Source organism: Bombus huntii, unplaced genomic scaffold (genome assembly GCF_024542735.1).
Source record: "Bombus huntii isolate Logan2020A unplaced genomic scaffold, iyBomHunt1.1 ctg00000067.1, whole genome shotgun sequence".
In the NCBI taxonomy this organism is placed as follows: Eukaryota; Metazoa; Arthropoda; class Insecta; order Hymenoptera; family Apidae; genus Bombus; species Bombus huntii.
The window spans coordinates 718,814-736,804 of record NW_026099326.1 but is presented as its reverse complement, the minus strand read 5'-3'; the positions used below and the strand labels follow the sequence as shown (position 1 = coordinate 736,804).

At 32.0% G+C, this 17,991-nt stretch overlaps 4 protein-coding genes and 1 long non-coding RNA gene across 11 annotated transcripts; 3 read left to right on the top strand and 2 right to left on the bottom strand.

Annotated features, from left to right (window-relative positions):
• Window positions 1-1,186: 1,186 nt before the first annotated feature.
• Window positions 1,187-2,384, top strand: LOC126876240 (uncharacterized). Its single transcript, XR_007694028.1, has 3 exons — window positions 1,187-1,467; window positions 1,605-2,251; window positions 2,350-2,384. It is a non-coding gene; the product is annotated as an uncharacterized LOC126876240 (long non-coding RNA).
• A 603-nt stretch (window positions 2,385-2,987) lies between these two features.
• LOC126876190 (dual specificity tyrosine-phosphorylation-regulated kinase 1A-like) lies at window positions 2,988-6,792 on the top strand. Its single transcript, XM_050639042.1, has 4 exons — window positions 2,988-3,013; window positions 3,553-3,638; window positions 4,493-4,617; window positions 5,685-6,792. Exons 1-4 carry the CDS (start codon window positions 3,003-3,005, stop codon window positions 6,219-6,221), a joined length of 759 nt encoding a protein of 252 aa, XP_050494999.1. The 5' UTR covers window positions 2,988-3,002; the 3' UTR covers window positions 6,222-6,792.
• A 2,233-nt stretch (window positions 6,793-9,025) lies between these two features.
• Window positions 9,026-10,814, bottom strand: LOC126876215 (adrenodoxin-like protein 2, mitochondrial). Of its 2 annotated transcripts, XR_007694008.1 has the most exons (4): window positions 10,683-10,814; window positions 10,539-10,585; window positions 10,025-10,137; window positions 9,026-9,860 (listed from the first exon to the last, which is right to left on the bottom strand). XR_007694008.1 is itself a non-coding variant. In XM_050639087.1 (3 exons), exons 1-3 carry the CDS (start codon window positions 10,685-10,687, stop codon window positions 9,724-9,726), a joined length of 399 nt encoding a protein of 132 aa, XP_050495044.1. In that variant the 3' UTR covers window positions 9,026-9,723. The 2 variants fall into 2 exon arrangements, 1 of the variants encoding a protein (XP_050495044.1); XM_050639087.1 differs by having other exon boundaries at window positions 10,539-10,687.
• Window positions 10,815-10,820: 6 nt separating this feature from the next.
• LOC126876202 (survival of motor neuron protein-like) lies at window positions 10,821-13,599 on the top strand. 4 transcript variants are annotated; one of them, XM_050639073.1, is made up of 6 exons: window positions 11,402-11,885; window positions 12,075-12,257; window positions 12,383-12,497; window positions 12,887-13,160; window positions 13,284-13,354; window positions 13,423-13,599. In XM_050639073.1, the coding sequence occupies exons 1-6, from the start codon at window positions 11,841-11,843 to the stop codon at window positions 13,479-13,481; spliced, it is 747 nt and encodes a 248-aa protein (XP_050495030.1). In that variant the 5' UTR covers window positions 11,402-11,840; the 3' UTR covers window positions 13,482-13,599. The 4 variants fall into 4 exon arrangements, with proteins under 4 accessions (XP_050495029.1, XP_050495030.1, XP_050495027.1 ...); XM_050639070.1 differs by lacking the exons at window positions 13,284-13,354; window positions 13,423-13,599 and having other exon boundaries at window positions 11,402-11,737; window positions 11,806-11,894; window positions 12,887-13,245; XM_050639071.1 differs by lacking the exons at window positions 13,284-13,354; window positions 13,423-13,599 and having other exon boundaries at window positions 11,402-11,737; window positions 11,806-11,885; window positions 12,887-13,242.
• Window positions 13,600-15,417: 1,818 nt separating this feature from the next.
• LOC126876221 (katanin p60 ATPase-containing subunit A-like 2) lies at window positions 15,418-16,335 on the bottom strand. 3 transcript variants are annotated; one of them, XR_007694010.1, is made up of 4 exons: window positions 16,241-16,335; window positions 15,886-16,054; window positions 15,697-15,827; window positions 15,418-15,508 (listed from the first exon to the last, which is right to left on the bottom strand). XR_007694010.1 is itself a non-coding variant. In XM_050639095.1 (3 exons), the coding sequence occupies exons 1-3, from the start codon at window positions 16,322-16,324 to the stop codon at window positions 15,498-15,500; spliced, it is 264 nt and encodes an 87-aa protein (XP_050495052.1). In that variant the 5' UTR covers window positions 16,325-16,335; the 3' UTR covers window positions 15,418-15,497. The 3 variants fall into 3 exon arrangements, 1 of the variants encoding a protein (XP_050495052.1); XR_007694009.1 differs by having other exon boundaries at window positions 15,715-15,827; XM_050639095.1 differs by lacking the exon at window positions 15,697-15,827.
• Window positions 16,336-17,991: the final 1,656 nt, after the last annotated feature.

Genomic DNA, 17,991 nt, shown 5'->3' with positions numbered 1-17,991 from the left:
TGGAAAGACTCGTATAAAATCAAAGGGCCGACAGACTCTTCCTGCTTAGACGAGATCAACGAGATCTCGTTCAATAGAGAAGTTACCTTCTCGACCGCCGGCGCCGTATTACCCTTCAAAGTCACCGGAAAGTCATATAAGCCAACCGATGCAGCCTAACCTTTATCCTAGCCTAACCTAGATAAAATAGGTTTCTCTTATTCCATCTGAATTTCTAAAGAAACCAAGACTTGATTTCAGTCTGGTTAAAAGCTTCGCTCGATTAAAGCTGTTTTTCAAGCAATAACCTACTTTGTGAATTTCATGCACGCGAATCCAAGTATGTATGCGGCAGAAATGAAGCTTTCGTGCATGTCTAATTGTAAGTTGATGCGAAACAATGCGCATGCGCCGAAATCCCACCACTTTGCGGACCCACATTGTGCCTTTTATCAAGGCGCCTTGTTTGTTTACTCTTCTCGAGCTAATTCTTCACTATTATTATCTACATTATTTTCACTGGCTAACAACTGGTTGGTCTGCAATTGACGAACCAATACAAATTTTTCGTTACGTGCATATATTCGAAAGAATTCGAAATTAAATTATCATGTATTACGGGCAGTTACGATAGAGTGACACAAAGCAATCTGTGTTTGAATGCCTCCACTCGTGGACAATATCGATATAACCTAAATGCGATAAATCGCGAACGTTTGATTCGACTCATGGGAAATTTACGCGTTTTTGAATCGTTCCGAGTCGCACGCGAAATGCAGGTCAGAGAACCGTCTAATATTTATTGTTGAGATCGTGGGCTTGATCTTAATGGCGCGGCGGCACGCGATTCTTTACCAACTATGCTCCTTAACTCCAGCTCTCGACCTTCTTCCCTATTCAACTAGCTCGAGCAGTGAAATTGACTCTGCATGCCTGTGATTTTGGCAGGGAATGGGAGTCGAGTTCGTAGTGAATGCACATTGTGTATACGTGTTTTAGGTGGTTTGTGTGAGTTTGTTGCGGAGATTCGAGACATTTATTTAACTTCTTTATCATATTCGAGCCTGTGCGATATAACCATATCTTAAATGTAATAAGTTTTATTTTTTATTGCAAAGTTCTTGAAATATATAATGCACACAATAAGTGTATAATATTTTATATATATATATATATATATATATATATATATATATATATATATATATATAAATTATATTTAAGAAGTTTGGGATAGTTTAAAGATGAAATAAATTGCTTTTTAAGTTTAATCTCTTACTCTCGACGAAATCAAGTTTCTCTGGAATTTGGTGGAGTTTAAGATTTGATATCGGTGTCGTAGGAGTTATGTGACACTTTAAGGTGGAATAAATCTAGCGAGGAGTTTAAGGTGCGGCAAAGGAGCGTGGAATGTTGCAATAGAAATTTATTGCAGTGTTAGTGCATTGGTAGATTGATCAAATTTACGTGTAGCGTGGGTAACCAATGGTAAATATTTTGCAATGTGTATAATTTCTCAGTAATCTGAGGTTTATAAAATCTATCGACAACTAATGGAAATTGTTGATTTAACAGATCAATTTTAAATTCCTCGTTAATCTAAATTTTTTTAATCCTATTTACAGCTAAACCTTACGACGAAAAATTAACGAAGTGGAATAAAAATGGCATTGTGATTCTTCTCGTCGTGTATCGGTGTCACATCAAATTTAAGAGACAGTTTTACTTGCGGATGCTGCGTGTTACGTTGGTGAAGTCGACGAAAGCGTAAAATAGGAGCTCGTCCGAAATACACTAACGCGGAAGGTTAAATTTAACGCAAAAGGCCGAGAAATTAGTCTAGAACTCGAAGTTTCATTGGTACGACGCACTTGAAACGCATTCAAAGAGGTCGGCGACCTCGAAAGGGGATGAACGCAACTGTTTCGTGGGAATTTCTTATTGTGGCTTATTTGGATGAAGCTGCTTTAAAATCAGCGCTGGATTCGTCTGTTTTTTGCCCGGAAATCATAAAATGTTTAGGCCAGGCGACTCCATGTACAGAAAATGTTATGTCCACTTTTTACGTCCGTAGAATTCAACTCTTTACTACTATGCACTTCTTCTCCAAAAAAATATCGCGTTTCAATATTAAAAAAAGTTTCAATAATATACTATCCATTAGAAGAATGATAACATGATAACCTTACAAATTATTAGTATTAACAAATTCTTATTGTCGTATAGAAATGCCAACTATTGCTTCGGTAAAACAAACAAAGGAATTTTACAGGTAAATTTTACAAATTACAAGTCATCTTATAACGCAAAATACGACGTGTAAAATTGTCTCAATTTATTAATAGTATTAATAAATTATTATGATAAAAGATGCAGGAATCTTAGCCTCATGAGAAATTAGAGATGAAAATTAAAGATTAAAGGGAAAAGATTAATCACTGGTCCTCCTAAAAAGATGCAGTCCCATGGATGGATGGTTGTGCGAGTATTAAAGCAGCGCAAAACCGTTCCCCGAATTCTCATCCCGGACGTCGTACGACCAAAGACAAAAACAACTCACTCGAGGGCATTGCGGAGAGACATTCATCGAGGACACAATAGTATTATTCCAGGAAGTGCTAGTTCTTCCTAGATTCCGGTTACAATGTTCTTAACGCGTGGAAATTAGTCTTGACCAGGAAACATCTATAACGGCATGTATTTTCTGCCGTGATTGTAAATCTGTTTGGAACATGCGGTTTGTCCGTTAATCTAGGCGCTGTTGTTCAATTGAGTCAATATTATTTGTTGGTAGATTAGTGTGTGCAAGAGCGCTCTATCCATTATTGACCAATTCGAGCACGTATTGGTAAATTTCACACCGGCAATTACGGTGAAATCGTTCGTGGTCGCTGGAAATTAGCAGTATCGTTTGCGGTCGTGAGCTGATTGACACTGCGTGAGCGGGGAATTATGTGAAGCAGCTTTGCTTTGTCGTTTCATGCATTTAATAGGTTTGCGGCGGTGGACAGAGTTTGTAAAAAATGAAGACAAGGTAGAAAAAGATTATTTTTCATTTTTTACTATTAGATTATTTTCAAAGTGATCATTTCAGTGAAATATGATTGACAAAAAATAAGATCTATAATTGAATCATTATAGAAAATAGAATAATATTGATAATAAAGAAATAAAAATCAATTATAGAATAACATATAATAATAATAATAATAATAATAATAACAACAACAACAACAACAACAACGACAACGACAACGACAACGACAACGACAACGACGACAACAACAACAACAACAACAACAACAACAACAACAACAACAACAACAACAATGTGGATAGACTTTATGTTTACTTTTATATGTATAATGATACTGTTTGATCCTTGAATTAAAGTTAAGATTAACGTTGCGATTATGATTATCCTTTGTCTGACTAAATATATTTGAAGTATCAATTACAGTAGAATTTTTGAAAGATTCTTGGCTGTTAAACAAAAAACTGGTTCCTTTATATTTCGCTCAATTATCATAGAATCGTGAAACTGACTTTCACTTCAAATTTTGTCTGTTTCAGGAGTAACAAGTACCTGCAAAAATCATCCATCAGCCGGATATGTGCTGTCGGAGGGTTTTTCATTAGCATTCCCGTCTTTCTAACTGGTAAGAACCAATTCCTTCAATTCTGTCAACTTTAACCTTTTGAAAGATACTAGTACATAAGTTATACGTTTAATTTTTCTTGAATTCAGGCATGAATCTAAAAGATACTGTGAACTATCTCTGAGTGTATGAAATCAGTTTAGAAATCCAATGGAAATAAAGTTAATTTTAACGCCGAATAGTCATTATTTTTCTTAGAAAAATAAAAAATGATCGTCTTTTAGAGAAGTTTTAACAGATTAATTTATAAAGAGCTGAAACAGAATATTCATGTCATGCATGAATACGGCTGGTGGATGGATCGAGATCTAATCTAAAGTTTACGTTGTGTCATGCTAGTTTACACAGCTATCATTCGCTCGATCGATCGTTAAGCTGTTGAACTCGATTCAAGACGGACATTTTGACTCTGTTCAGAAGAAAACTGCGTTTTAATAAATTTGACGGAATAGAAATTATGATAGACTACAATGTTTTTTTAATTATATCATAAAATTTATTTATTTTTTTTTAATGTCATGTTAGAAACTTCAAATACTGTCCAAAACTTCGAACGTAATCGTTTTAGAAATTTGTAAATTACTTAACGACCAAAAATATTGAATTCTCTATTGTCTGAAGATAGATTCTCTATAATTTAAGTAATTTATTCGTCGAGAATTGATATATAAAGACTTAAATAATAAATTAATTGAAAAATAATTTGCAACTAGTATTGAAAATTTCAATTAAAAGCATATGTATATAGTTTACGCTTCGAGAATTATATGTATTGAGAATATGTATTTGCGCCGATTCTTTGTCCCGCTTGTTATGGCATACGTGTTATAATGATCCTCTAACAATGCTTTCAGGTATGATATTGTATACATTCATCCAGTTTCATTCGACGCCGGCAATCGTTACGTCGGTTTTCATAGGCCTTGGCATCGTGTTTTGTGGATGCGCAATGGTCCATAACGTCTTCGTGTGGCAGAGGGTAAGAACATATCGCTATTAAAAAAGAAAACGAACACGTTCAAACACGTCTAAATCATCTTTTATGTGTATTTTACCCGGAAATCATTTTATCGTGAAATTTTGTTTTTCAGAGTTACCATAATTTATCTGGTAGAGTTCATAAAAATTTTTCTGAAATCAATTGCAAGCTTTTAGGAAACCAGGATTTTTCACATTTTTAAGAAGCGTTATAATTATATTGCGGATCTTTATACGTTCGTGCGAAATTGAAAAGTACGCAAATGGCGCAAAATGCATAAAATGCGCTAAAATATACGTATATAAGAAAACAAATCTCTATTAAAATTTTATTTCTTTGATTATGTTCGTAAAACTACAAACTTGTATAAAAATACGCATTCTAGTTATAAATGTTAAAACATTCGATCTAGTCCTTATCACATTCATGAAAACCTCCATTTAACCATTCGTTGTATCAACAAACATTCATATGCAAAACTTACCACCTACCACATCCTCCGCGTATTAATATAATCCCCTTTTATAAATTATACACTTTAGAATGAACTGGTTGGGTCAGAGTCATATAAGCTTACAAGTTCTCGAGGAGTTCTACCGAAGTTACATTTACGTTTGCATAATTTCACCGAAAAAGATACTCTGTAGAATGACAGGTTCGTTTGTTTATGTGATCCGCGATCGCAACTATTTCAAGGGGATTTTATAAATAACCATACACACGATATTCAGTGTATTTTCGTATTCTCGTTTATTTTGGGGAGATTTGTAAAACTGTTGAACAAAATAATTGAGTAACGATTATATTTGCCGAGAAAAAGTCTTTTTCTCTGTACCCCTCCTTCTACTTCAAGCATGTAGTATAATAAGACAATAAGATTGACAATGGCTGAAAGTAATCCAAAAGAGTTTTCACCATGGTTATCGGTAACGAAAAAGATTTGAATCATCTTTAATACTTATTCGTAACTAGAATCATTTCAACTAAAATGTAAATTCTTATATTATAACTTTTTTAATTTGTTATGGCCCCTGACTACAACCTAACCTATCATTCTTATTTCGTAGGAGAAGACGAATGCCGTGAAGGCGTTAGCGCGCGAACAGTGCGAAGCGGCGGTACAGCTGCAGCGTCAGCAGCAGCTGCAACAGCACCAGAACCAGCCCCAGCTACAACAGCAACAACAACTACGTGGCCCGTTAACCATCCACCATGCTGGCTGCCCAACGAAAGTCGGGCCCGTGACGAACCAACTAAATACCAGCCACGCAACGCACGGCCGAGCTGCACAGTACCAACACTATCATCACCATCATCATCATCGACACGTGTCAATGTCCCCACCGCCCTTGTTGCTCTCATCGCCAGCTCCGATCGCGGCGACGCACAATCATCTGAACGTGAGCGGACACAGAAACGTGGTTACGCCACCGGATACACCAGCAGATAGATCGCCACCGAGTCCTGGAAATAAGCTAAATAGATCGCAGCATTTGCCACGGGAAGCAACCGGCAGCGTCAGTCCTGGTCTTCCGGCTGCCACATTGGATCTAAGTAGCGCAGCAACCACCAATAGTCCGCATGAATTGTCCACGTTAGTTTAGAAATTTGGTCCGAACATTATATCTTCACATAGGATTGGAGATTAATAGTTGATAGTTAATTTACACATCGATCTTTTTATTTGTAAATTGGGTCGTGGTTTAGAGTTGGTTTGTAAAAATTCGGTCCTAATTGTTAAATGATGAATATTGATTAAGAATAATAGGCATTGATGTACCAATCTTTTTTTAACTTATATACTTGAGCACACGCATTGGAGATTTCACTTTTATTCAGTGAAACAGCAACTTCATTACTCGCTTATTCAATACGGCAATTGCATATATTTCATGGACATTTTAACAATGTTTTGAATAATTTCTAACGGTACAATTGTGATGAAGTGAAAAAAATCGTGATAAGAAACAGAGAGAAAAGTTGCTCGTTAATGAATATTGACCAGAAATAAAGTAATTTCTAAAGAATATCCCGAAGACGTCGTAGATATTACGAAAGGAATGATTAATTTATACCCGCGTGTATCTTGCCATTACCATACTATTATTATTATTATTATTATTATTAATATTGTTAGTAGTACTCGATTACATTATTATTAATATTAATATTATTGCCTTATTATTATTAATGTTATGGAACCTCTAGTCCTAGGTTACTTTCGCTGCCACGAAAGGATAAGATTTTCGAACTTTTTACTATTACGTGTAATTCAAGTTTTCCTGTTGCGCATGCGCAGTAGAAAGAAAGTTAGCGGAACTCAAATCTCGAACTATAGAGAGTTGAAAAGTAGTAAAAGTAAAAAAGCACGAAGAACATTTGTATTTGTGCTGGATTAAGTTTGATAATTGAAAATTGAGTTTGATGATAACATTTTTTTCGTATTCGCTTTGGTAAATATTAGTTTTATTTAAAATTGAACAAAGCATTTTATGTTTTTCAAATACGGTACATAATCGTAATATCGAATTTTGTAAACTGATAGTAAGAAACTCTATAATTCGAGACTGGAACTTTGATCAAGTTCACATTGAACGTAAACTGACTTAATTTTGTTATTTAAGCGTGTATACTATACGTGTTTGTTCCTTCTTCTCTTGTGCGCAGGCTATAGCTTAATTACTTCCAATAAACGCAGTTATATCGAATCAATGACCGATACAAATTTAGATATTAGGATTATTTAAACAAGAGATTAAAAACTAAAAAGTATTCTTTTTTTACTGCATATGTACATATGCAATATGAACGACAGTTTGTGTAATAATATGTACCCCTCTTCTTAGTTTACTTTTGTATATTTTGCGACATTTGATATTAATTTTATGAGCAACGTACTTACACTTTATCTTTGTAATTAAATGTGAAATGAAAGAAAAGAAATGACATGAGAAAAGGAAATTCGATGTACGAGTATATACGAATTGACGGAATTAAAATTTAACGCTATATTTAAATAGAAGACGTGAAATATCTTGTCATCTTAAAATAACTTCCTAATAATCATTCCTATTCTTTTACATAAAAACATTTTTCGACTGTAACTTAAGAAAAATGTCTGCTAACGTGAAACGTGCCAGAAAAAATTAACAACTTCCATTAAATTGGCAAATTTCTCATTAATATCGTAAAACTCGCGTTTACAAAGATCAGATCAGTGTACATAATATACAAAACAAATGCAGAATATATAAATATAGCACATACGTTCTGAATTATATTCGAATTGGGCAGGGTAACCAAGTGAAAATATGTAAATTTCACGATGTGTAATGTACACTTTATCGAACTTGTAAGTAGTGTAGAAATAGAATATTTTACACGTAACAAAATATACAAACGACAATACACAAGTTAAATTATTTGTTAGATCCATGTATAACAAGCATAGTACAAAAGTGTTTTAGCTTTATGTACTGGTAATTATGAGAAATACCAACTTAATAGATGTATTTGGTATGTACCTAGTTAAGAAAACAATAAATTATTCTGAACAGATAAAGCGTTTAGTAGCTTGTAAAGTATGAACTTTCGAAAACGTAAGTATTTTATATCTAAGTAGTTAAGAAACGCGAGCAAGGGAAATCAAACAAAGGAACAAAGTTTTTTTGTTTAAAAATATTTAATTTGTTGTTCTATTATCCGAGGTTAGAAGCGATAATGTACAAAATCTGAATAAATAAGATTCCTCAATATTATTGAATTTTAATTCTAGGGTAAAGTAATATATCCGCATATTTTATTTATATACAATATGTATAAATAATGATGTGATTTGACTAATTTTGTTGAAAGAATATTTGTACTTTTTACGTAAAACTTCAGTCTTTTACAAACTTTCTTGTAATTAATAAACCAGTAAAAACAATATTAATAAAATCTATTAAAATTATAAACAAACTCATAAGTTTTAATTTTAGTCCTTAAAGGTTGAAATATTTTGCCCCAATGTCGAGACACTTGTTTCAATCCAAAACATTACTATACTGAATCGATAATGTTGCATGTGCCACGAAAATGATGATAGTGTCAGATAACTTGTTGTGAAACGAAAAAGCATTGCATGTACATTTCTGTTGTTTTGTTGACCATGAGTTTGATGATCTTTTAAACTTGCCCACAGCTAAGAAATCAAACAGTATATCTAAACGAAATTAATTTCAAATTATTTTTTAGGTTCTAAGCTTTTATCTAATCTTTCAGAAGTTGCAAAATTTATTCCACAAGAGTCTTTTTTATCATAACCAAGTACACATCTTAAAACCATTTAAGTCTTCCTTAGTAATTTCTTCTTATCTTTAATAGTAACGAAAATAATTTAGATGAACGTTTTAAAATTGACACCCTGTATATTAAAAATAAAAGATATATTTTCTTCATAATTGGATAGGCTTTTTACAATGGCAATGTACAAATATCAAAATTGCAATTATACTATATAACATATGTATATATATAAGCTTCACATTTAAACACAAGATTCTTTATTATATTTTTTTAATACCAATATTTTAATAATTATAACAAGGGTTTTTTAACAAGAGATGTATAACATTGTATACAAATTTTCAAAAACCTATAGATAATTTCAGTTATGCTCTTGCATCATTAATTGTTGATGGAACTCTTACCTCAATTCCATCTAGTTCCTTAGACATTACTATTTGACAGCCTAGCCGTGACCCGAAATTAAATATTATATAACTGAATATGTCAATAAATATATTTATTGCTATACAAATTAATACTAATACACAATAAGATTTCTATTTATCCATTTGAAAATCAACATTGTAAATATGCTAATTCCAACATAGATTCGTAATGATTATAGGGTCATAAATAAAAAACTATGAAAATTTATTATAATTTCAGTTTCGTAGTATTCAGAGATAGCGATTTGAAATTCTACATTGAGATGCAGATTTCGAAATACCCAATACTAACCTGTTTTTACATAAATTTACAAAGAAAAATTCACTTTATAAAATATTAAAAGGTAATAGAATTAATAATGTGAATGATTTGATACTGATTATTATGAACTCACGTATCTGTTAATTCATATGCTAAATCCAACATGTCTAATTCTTCATCTGTTGGTTTGTCAGGAAGTGCATCATAAACTTCTTTCGAAAATATTAAATGGCACGTACTACAAATTAATGTTCCTTCACAAGCACCTATATCAATTATATTTTAATATTACAACATACTTATATAATAAAGTATCAAAAGTTAAAAATAATAAGAATATTAAACTCGATAAAAATGAAAATTTTCAAATATTTTCTACCTCAAAATTATTTATTTTAAATTAAGTAAATTATGCTTCTTTAAAACATACCATATCCATCTAAATCAATTTCATTATTTACTACTATGTCTAATATAGTATCTCCAACTTTCCCTGTTGCTTTGATTCTCTCTCCACTTGCTTTAACAAACGTTATATTTACTCTGAAAATAATATTTATGAAAGATAAAAATTATCTCAATATAATTATTTTCCTTATTTTTTGTGTTTCTTCAATTAATCTTCTCTTAATTATACCTTAATTATATGTATCACTTATGATAATAGAAATAATTTAAAAATAAGATATACTTGTCTTAATAATACATAAATAAAATTCGTATATCATATATTTATAACAGTGTTATATTTTTAGTTGTTCACTGTCAATGTTGTTCTTATTAATACTATGTTATTTTTCTAGATGTTATACTCCTACAAAGAGAAAAATTTCTTAGACATTATTATTAGCATTATTATTTTGACACCAATTTTATATTGGAAGGTAAGTACTGAAATTCTATTAAAAAAAGAAGGAAAGCACAAGAAAATTTGTATCACTTACTCTTGTTTTTCTGAAAGTGGTTGCGTGGTCGATATTCCTCTTGTTGCCTGCAAAAAGGGTAACGTTGTGTTGCTTGTATATTTTGAATAATTTGATGCAATACCGAGAATTGATCTCGAAAATTTTTGTAATTGATTTACTAACGCCATTCCACTGTCATAAATATCATGAGTATGGGACACCCTGACCGAACATCAGATAAGTATTGCGGAAAATATCAATTGTAGATCAATTGTACTTTGTACAGAAACTTTCACGGCATTCTTCGGCTGCTATACTGCCGACGTTCCTTTACTGTGATAGGTTATAAAACGGTTCCTAACACAAGTGACGTATCTCTACCGGACACGTGCTCTTCGGGCCACACGTTTTATGATACAAGACCAGCAAAATGATCAATATGTAATTTTACATATCTTACATTTTTTCCAAATGAAATATTGTTTTTATTAAACGTTTAAAACCTCAGGCAACATTTATTTCATCTGATTTCAGTTTTACAAATATATATCTATAATACATATCTGTATAAATTACGGTCTGGTTATATCAAACAGGGACCGACACTCGCTAGGGAAAACTGCCCAAAAATTGAATCGTAAAAACCAATATGAAAGACAACAAATTTCTCGTTCTGCGGAACAAATAGAAATGAGCAGAGTATCTTTATCTTTATCTGAGACATTCAAAGCGTATCACGCATACGCTAAACCTGAAGAAAACTTTCTTGTCTTCCATGTTCATTTTTCCCTTTTCATTTCCATATAGAAGAAACCATATAGAGGTTTCTTCTATATTTATTTATATGTTCGTGATTGATGCTATTGACAACATACAACTAAGGGGAAATACGAATAGTAATAAATAGATGTATAATTCATTATGCAATTTTATAGAATTAAATCTTATTTATCTTCAGATATAAAAACTATATTTACCAGCTGAAACACTAACGCATATGCAGTATAATATAATCTACTTAACAATCTCGTTTTAGTTATAATATGTGATTAATTCTTTTGCTATTTCGCTATAAACAGTTTTTTGTGCATACAATATTTTTTTATAGTATTCTAATATATTGTTAGATATTGTAAAGAAAGTAAAATACAGTTATTGAAGTGTGGGAACATTCAATGTTAACCTTGCTTCAAAAAATAATCTTTCGAATGAATGGGGAATAGATTTTTAGTATTATAGTTGGTATAATGTCATCATTGTTTACAATGTGTTAGAGTTAAAGAAATGAGACAAATTAATATTTCAGAAGCAAATTCAATATTTAAATGATGTTATTTTAAAATGGCAGATGATATGAATGTTCTTTTTATACGAGGAAATGGAAACGTATGTATGGTAATGGAAACGTAATGGTTTTAACATTATTTTAGTACAAGATCTTAGCATAATAGTAATTAACAGTATCCATTACCTTTTAGTCAATTTTTGAAAAATGACATATATGATAATTTGCAATAGTTTGATAATAAAATACTTGTATCGATATTAATAACGTATAATTTGCTATCTCAAAAGGATACAGACACAGCCAATGATAATGTTTGGGACGATAGTGCATTAATAGAAGCATATGATAAAGCAATAAATTTAGCAAAAGAAGAAGTTATCAAGCGAATGGGAATGGATGTTGGAAATTCTCAACCGAAAGAAAACCTACAAAATCTTAAGCAGCCTAAACACGCAAGTAAATTACACAAGGTTGTGATTTTGATAGAATATTACAAATTTGATACAGAATATTATTAAATATATTGATTAAGAAGCAAATTATTTTATTTTGCTATTTACTTATATTTATTTGTATACACATCTTTTCTCTATAGAAATGGATCATAGGAGCACCTTGTCGTGCAATATACTCAGAGGATGGAGAAATTTATGAAGCTATAATATCAAAAATTTACGAAAACAATGGCACGTGTGTTGTAAAATTTGTAGGTAATACCTTTAGCATGATGGTTATGTCAATTAAGAAATGTACTAAAAATACATATATATATATGAAGTAAAGGCTTTCGCATAGTCTATCACAGTGTCATTCAGCAGGTTCTTAACTCGGCAGGAGTACCTGTCAATGTCTATGGAGAGACCCGTGGGATATAGGGTCATGAACCATAAACATGCATGTTACTTATTGTTCATTATTAGCTGCTTGGAATATAATTCTCCTCATTAGACGAGTGATTATTACTACATATATCAAGGCAAACATTTATACATATACATTTATGCATGGGAAATTCTAGTACATTGCCTGTAAGGACAGTAACTGAATGTCACTCAGCCATTCTATTAAATGACAAAAATTTCTTTTACTCTGTGTTTAGGCTATGGTAATACAGAGAAAGTCGAGTTGAGTTCTCTTTTAGAATCAGAAGGTTTGCAAAGTCAAATAGCACAACAAAAGAAAGCTTTGGAAGAGAAATTCAATGAAGAGAACGACGAGACTTGTGAGACTAATTTTTCTACAAATGTAAATTCGAAAAAATATAATGTAGAAAAAATGGATTGTGCACATCACTTCATATCGGGACCATCTTTCAATTCGATGACTGATATAATGCCACCTGCACCTCCTTTACCACCACAATTAATGGCCGAGTAAGTACAATTTAAAAATTCTAATGAAATGCTGAATACTTCTAATATTAATAAGTAATTTGGAATAAGTTTAACATTTTATTTGGAAAAAAAAAAATACGAAATTTTAATAAAATGTACTAGATTACCAGATAATGATACAGACGCACTTTCAAGTATGTTGATGTCATGGTATATTAGTGGTTTTCACACAGGTAATTATTTCATATAAGTATTTTATTGTATATTAAATTTTCAATGGACTATGTTATTTCTTTTGTAGGTTATTATCATGGTTTGAAACAAGCAAGAAACAATCAAGAGAACAGGAAGAAGTGTTGATTATATCAATTTTTTCAATAACAATATAACGATAATATAAGATATAATAAAATATAAAACTCATTGTATTTATTTACTTCAATTATTTGAAATAAAGAACAGCTTTATTTTCATATAAGACTTTATTTTTTTAAAAATAATTACTAAGATAAGAAAAACTAAAAAACATATTTTTGATAAAATACACTCACATATATATGTCGGGTTATCATTAGGATTTAAGGCGCGTAATGATCCTTCGTTTGAATTAGCCATTGTTTTACGAAACAGAGAATATATTTACGCGAATAAACAAGATTTTACAAAATATTATGAATAATGAGTTTAATAAATAATAAGATTAACAAACGATAAGTTTAACTAATAATTAGATTAAAGATTAATAAGTTTAACGAACAATAAGAGGAACGAATAATATGTCTTACGAATAATGAATTTAACGTATAATGAGATTAACGATCGATAGGTTTCACGAATAATGAATTTAATTAACAATGTTCCGGGGTTCAAACGAATCCACGGTCAACGGGATAACTCTTTACTATGTGTAGAATAATTTTAAACACAGAATACAATTGCTGAGACACTCGGTAAATTGCTCGATGTATCACTTTCCAAGGCGATCACACGAATGAATATCTGATGAAAATCTTTTTCGCTATCCGACTGCATTTGTTTGTTATATGCTCGCTGGAAACATCGAGAAGGTTCCAATCGTTGTTGCTAGGCAATTTCTGTCAAAAGTTTGTTGTATACTCTTTGGAAACATCGAGAAAGATTCAAACGCCGTTACTAGGCAGTTTCTGTCTGGAGATTGATTCCTAATACAACGTGTGTCCCATTATATCGACATCTCTAAAGTACAATTCTATGCGATTTCTAGGGAGAACAATACAACCGATCCACACCTTCGTCAGGCAAAACGTTTATCCCGTGACCGTGGCTACGTTCGGCGACCAGTTGTCACCTCGAACTCACTTTCGCTTTCACAAATATCAAACAATTACAAATGACAATTGCTTAATTACAGTTATGATAAAATCTAGGCTAAAGCATTAGAAGGCTTCCTCAAAATTGCAAAGGGAAGGCTCCGGTTTTCCTTTCATCTCCGACATATATAATACAAGGATATAATACAACCGAACATTTTAAACTTAGCCTATAGCGTGTGCGCGCACACACACGCACACACACATGACACACACGACACACATGCGCGCACACACATGCGCGCATACACACATGCACACACATGCGAATGATTTCTCGAACGATAATCCATTTATTTATATTTTTCAATATCTGTCATTACGATTGCGTATTTATTTGTTCCGCGTATCATATTTATCTATTTGCATAACTGTAGGTGACATTTTTTTTAACAATTTTGCTAATATTTCATAACTTTTTAATTCATATTTCAAAGTGGTAACAGGTGTTTCTTTCTTTTCAAGTCTCCTCCATATCGGGCTTATTTCTAGTAGCCACGCTTGCTTACAAAGCAATTTTATATCTGCACAAGAATATCTTTCAGTACATTTTACTATGTGGTTTACAATATCTGTATTTTCTAATAAGTGGTTGCTAAGGTATAATTTGAATATACCAAGTCGAGCAACTTCATTGGGTAATGATACGTATATTTGCTTTTCGAGACGCCTGAGTAAAGCTGCATCAATGCCCCTAATAACATATTTACAATAAATATTATCGTTCTATTATACTAATAATAATGAAGGAATACTTCAAACAACACAATAACATATTTGGAATTTGGAGAAATATTACGATATTTTCTACTTAGAAAACATTGAAATAACGTGATATACGTACCAAGGGGAATTAGTTGTAGCCAGAAGAACTACATTAGAATTCTCATTAGACACTAATCCATCCAATCTAGAAAGAAGTTCTGATCTGAATCTCTTTGCAGGTAATATACAGTCTCCTTTATTTGTGGCGATCCAGTCAATCTCGTCGATAAAAATAATTGTAGGCGAATGACTATAGGCAAGTTCAAATAAAACCTGTTCAGTTTAACAAATGTATTATTCATTAAATATTATATTCGAAATTCCTTAAATTCATTGCCTCATCGCGAATATGATATCATTTCGTTTTCCAAACAACTATTCTATTTATATATAAATGACGAAAAATAAAAATTTTATACCTAGAATCTCTCCTTCATAGACAAAGGAACAAAGAAACTTACATAGACAAAGCAACTTACACGTATATACTTCTCGGAATCGCCTCTCCATTTGCTGACCAATCAGCTGGCAGTTATGTTAAAAAAGGTGCAATGGCATTCTGTCGCGACTGCCTTCGCTAACTTCGTTTTCCCTGTTTTGTATATTTCTTGTAAACACGTACAGAAATGAAAAGAATACGAGTATCTTACCTGTACCAGGTGGGCCGTACAGCAAAATACCTTTCCATGGGGAAAACGGGCCATCAAAAGAGATAGGATACTTAAGGGGATACACAACGGCCTCCTTAACAGCGGTTTTACATTCTTCTAGGCCTATAACGTCATCCCAATGTACATTTAATTTGTTTACTACGATCTCCTGTGACGATACAAAGATATACAAAGATAAAATGGCGTCTTCTCTATATTAAGTAAGCGTTACGTAATTTGATATTTGAAGCGTTACCGAAATCACGTCATCGTCGATATACGTTGGACGATTTATCGACGGGAATTTTATCGTTTAAAAGCTTTACGATACGTATATTAATCGAAAATAACTTACGCATGAGACGTCCTCAGCAATCTTTCGTAATTCCGTATTATCTGAATAAAGCTTTTCAATGCATTTCAATATCTTCGATTGCATGGATTGTTCCATTGGGGAATATTGACGTCACTGTCATTGCGAGATTAATATGATTCGTATTGTCATCAGTTATCTTCTGCTGTAGATTCGTCTCTTTCACAGGCTCACTTCTCGCTTGTTTACTAAAAGATTTGGCTTTTGTCTCAATACTTCTACAAACACTGGATCATATTGTAATACGATACGTTGAATTTGATACGTTGAATACGATACCGTTGAATAGGATACACGTTGAATACCGTTTAAGTTTAATATCGTTAAATAATTTAAATTCTTACGTTTTGCTTGCATTTGTCACTTCCCTCGTCATTTCCCTTCCAGTTATTTTCTTACACAATATGGGATATTTTTGAAATTTCATCTTGTAATAATTTTCATACTCTGCAACGATAATTTCCAAATCGATGTTGTCGCAAACCCGATGTTCGGGAGATAGACGAGCTTCCCGGAATAATACATCGCTAACGTCTATATATCTAAAAAAATGTAGTTTTTAATTAATTATAGTTTTTAACTGATTAAAAATATTTTTCGCAATGACTGAACACTATAAGATAACCATCAAACAACTGTTTTATCTCTAGGTAAGACAGGCAAAAGAATGTATTTACTATATAAATCCTCGAAGATAATTTCTTGTCTTCTGCTCTTTAATTTCCAATTTTTAGATGGATAAGAATAATTTGAATTTATATTTCATATATTTGTTTATAACTAGTTAATCTACATTATCGATTGAGTTATTCTTAACTACTGAATTACCGATGTCGAATTTTCAAATTTGGTTTCGCCTTCTCTTTCCATGATGTCCACTGATTTCTATTTCGATTGGTCACTGACACTATTCAAAAGAATTGGAACTAGGAATATATTTTAATTATAATATACTCACCCATTGTGTTCCAAATAATCACATACAAGGTATAATATGTTCCGATGACGTTCCGAAATACGACTCTCCTCCTAATATAATTATTTTTTCATTACAATAATATAAGGTTTTTCATGTAATTTTTTGTTACATTTGCGAATTCAACGAGTTACACATGATTTTTCATGAAACACGAACGTTAAAAATATTTGATACAGCCTAATTATAAAAATTGTTAGAAGCAAAAGTCATAGATACTATGTGCGAGTATCGCATGAAACGAACAGCTATTAAGAGAACTGCAGCAATATTACAAATCAAATAACAAAACACACTCGTCTGTGACGTGGAAATTCTAAAATCTAAAATCTAGAATATTCCTTACCTTTTTTCGCAGATTATAAAATATCTTATTCATACTACCTTGCATCGATAAATCACCGTTCATAGTGACACTTTCAAATCGCCTATCGTTTCTCAATGGATACGAGAATTTCCGTTTATTACTTTAAAAACAACCCGTCCATTACGTTTCTCTTAAAAAATTCTTTCAACTCCGTTGAAAACCGAGCATCAAACAAGAGACAAACGATTTGTTGCCATGGAAATGTTTGGTTCACACATAAGCAACGCACAAATATAATGATAGAATAGCTGAGTGTGTGTACTGTATAGTAAGATGGATGCAACATGGAAATAGAAAGAGAACACCATGTATAGATACTTCCTGTCCTTGTTTAATCAGGCATGCACACTAGTGGACACTGACGCTGCTCGTATACCGCTGTTACATATT

Bases quoted from the DNA above. Each gene is read 5' to 3' on its own strand.
- LOC126876190 (XM_050639042.1), top strand. The intron at 3,639-4,492 runs GTAAGAACCAAT...CAATGCTTTCAG, and splicing joins CATTCCCGTCTTTCTAACTG to GTATGATATTGTATACATTC. The intron at 4,618-5,684 runs GTAAGAACATAT...CTTATTTCGTAG, and splicing joins ACGTCTTCGTGTGGCAGAGG to GAGAAGACGAATGCCGTGAA.
- LOC126876221 (XM_050639095.1), bottom strand. From the start codon at position 16,324: ATGCAATCGAAGATATTGAAATGCATTGAAAAGCTTTATTCAGATAAT. The intron at 16,055-16,240 runs GTAAGTTATTTT...GTATCGTCACAG, and splicing joins TTGCTGAGGACGTCTCATGC to GAGATCGTAGTAAACAAATT.
- LOC126876202 (XM_050639073.1), top strand. From the start codon at position 11,841: ATGGCAGATGATATGAATGTTCTTTTTATACGAGGAAATGGAAAC. The intron at 12,498-12,886 runs GTAATACCTTTA...CTCTGTGTTTAG, and splicing joins GTGTGTTGTAAAATTTGTAG to GCTATGGTAATACAGAGAAA. The intron at 13,161-13,283 runs GTAAGTACAATT...AAAATGTACTAG, and splicing joins CCACCACAATTAATGGCCGA to ATTACCAGATAATGATACAG.
- LOC126876215 (XM_050639087.1), bottom strand. From the start codon at position 10,687: ATGGCGTTAGTAAATCAATTACAAAAATTTTCGAGATCAATTCTCGGT. The intron at 10,138-10,538 runs GTAAGTGATACA...TATTATTTTCAG, and splicing joins CCACTTTCAGAAAAACAAGA to AGTAAATATAACGTTTGTTA. The intron at 9,861-10,024 runs GTATGTTTTAAA...TAATTGATATAG, and splicing joins AATTGATTTAGATGGATATG to GTGCTTGTGAAGGAACATTA.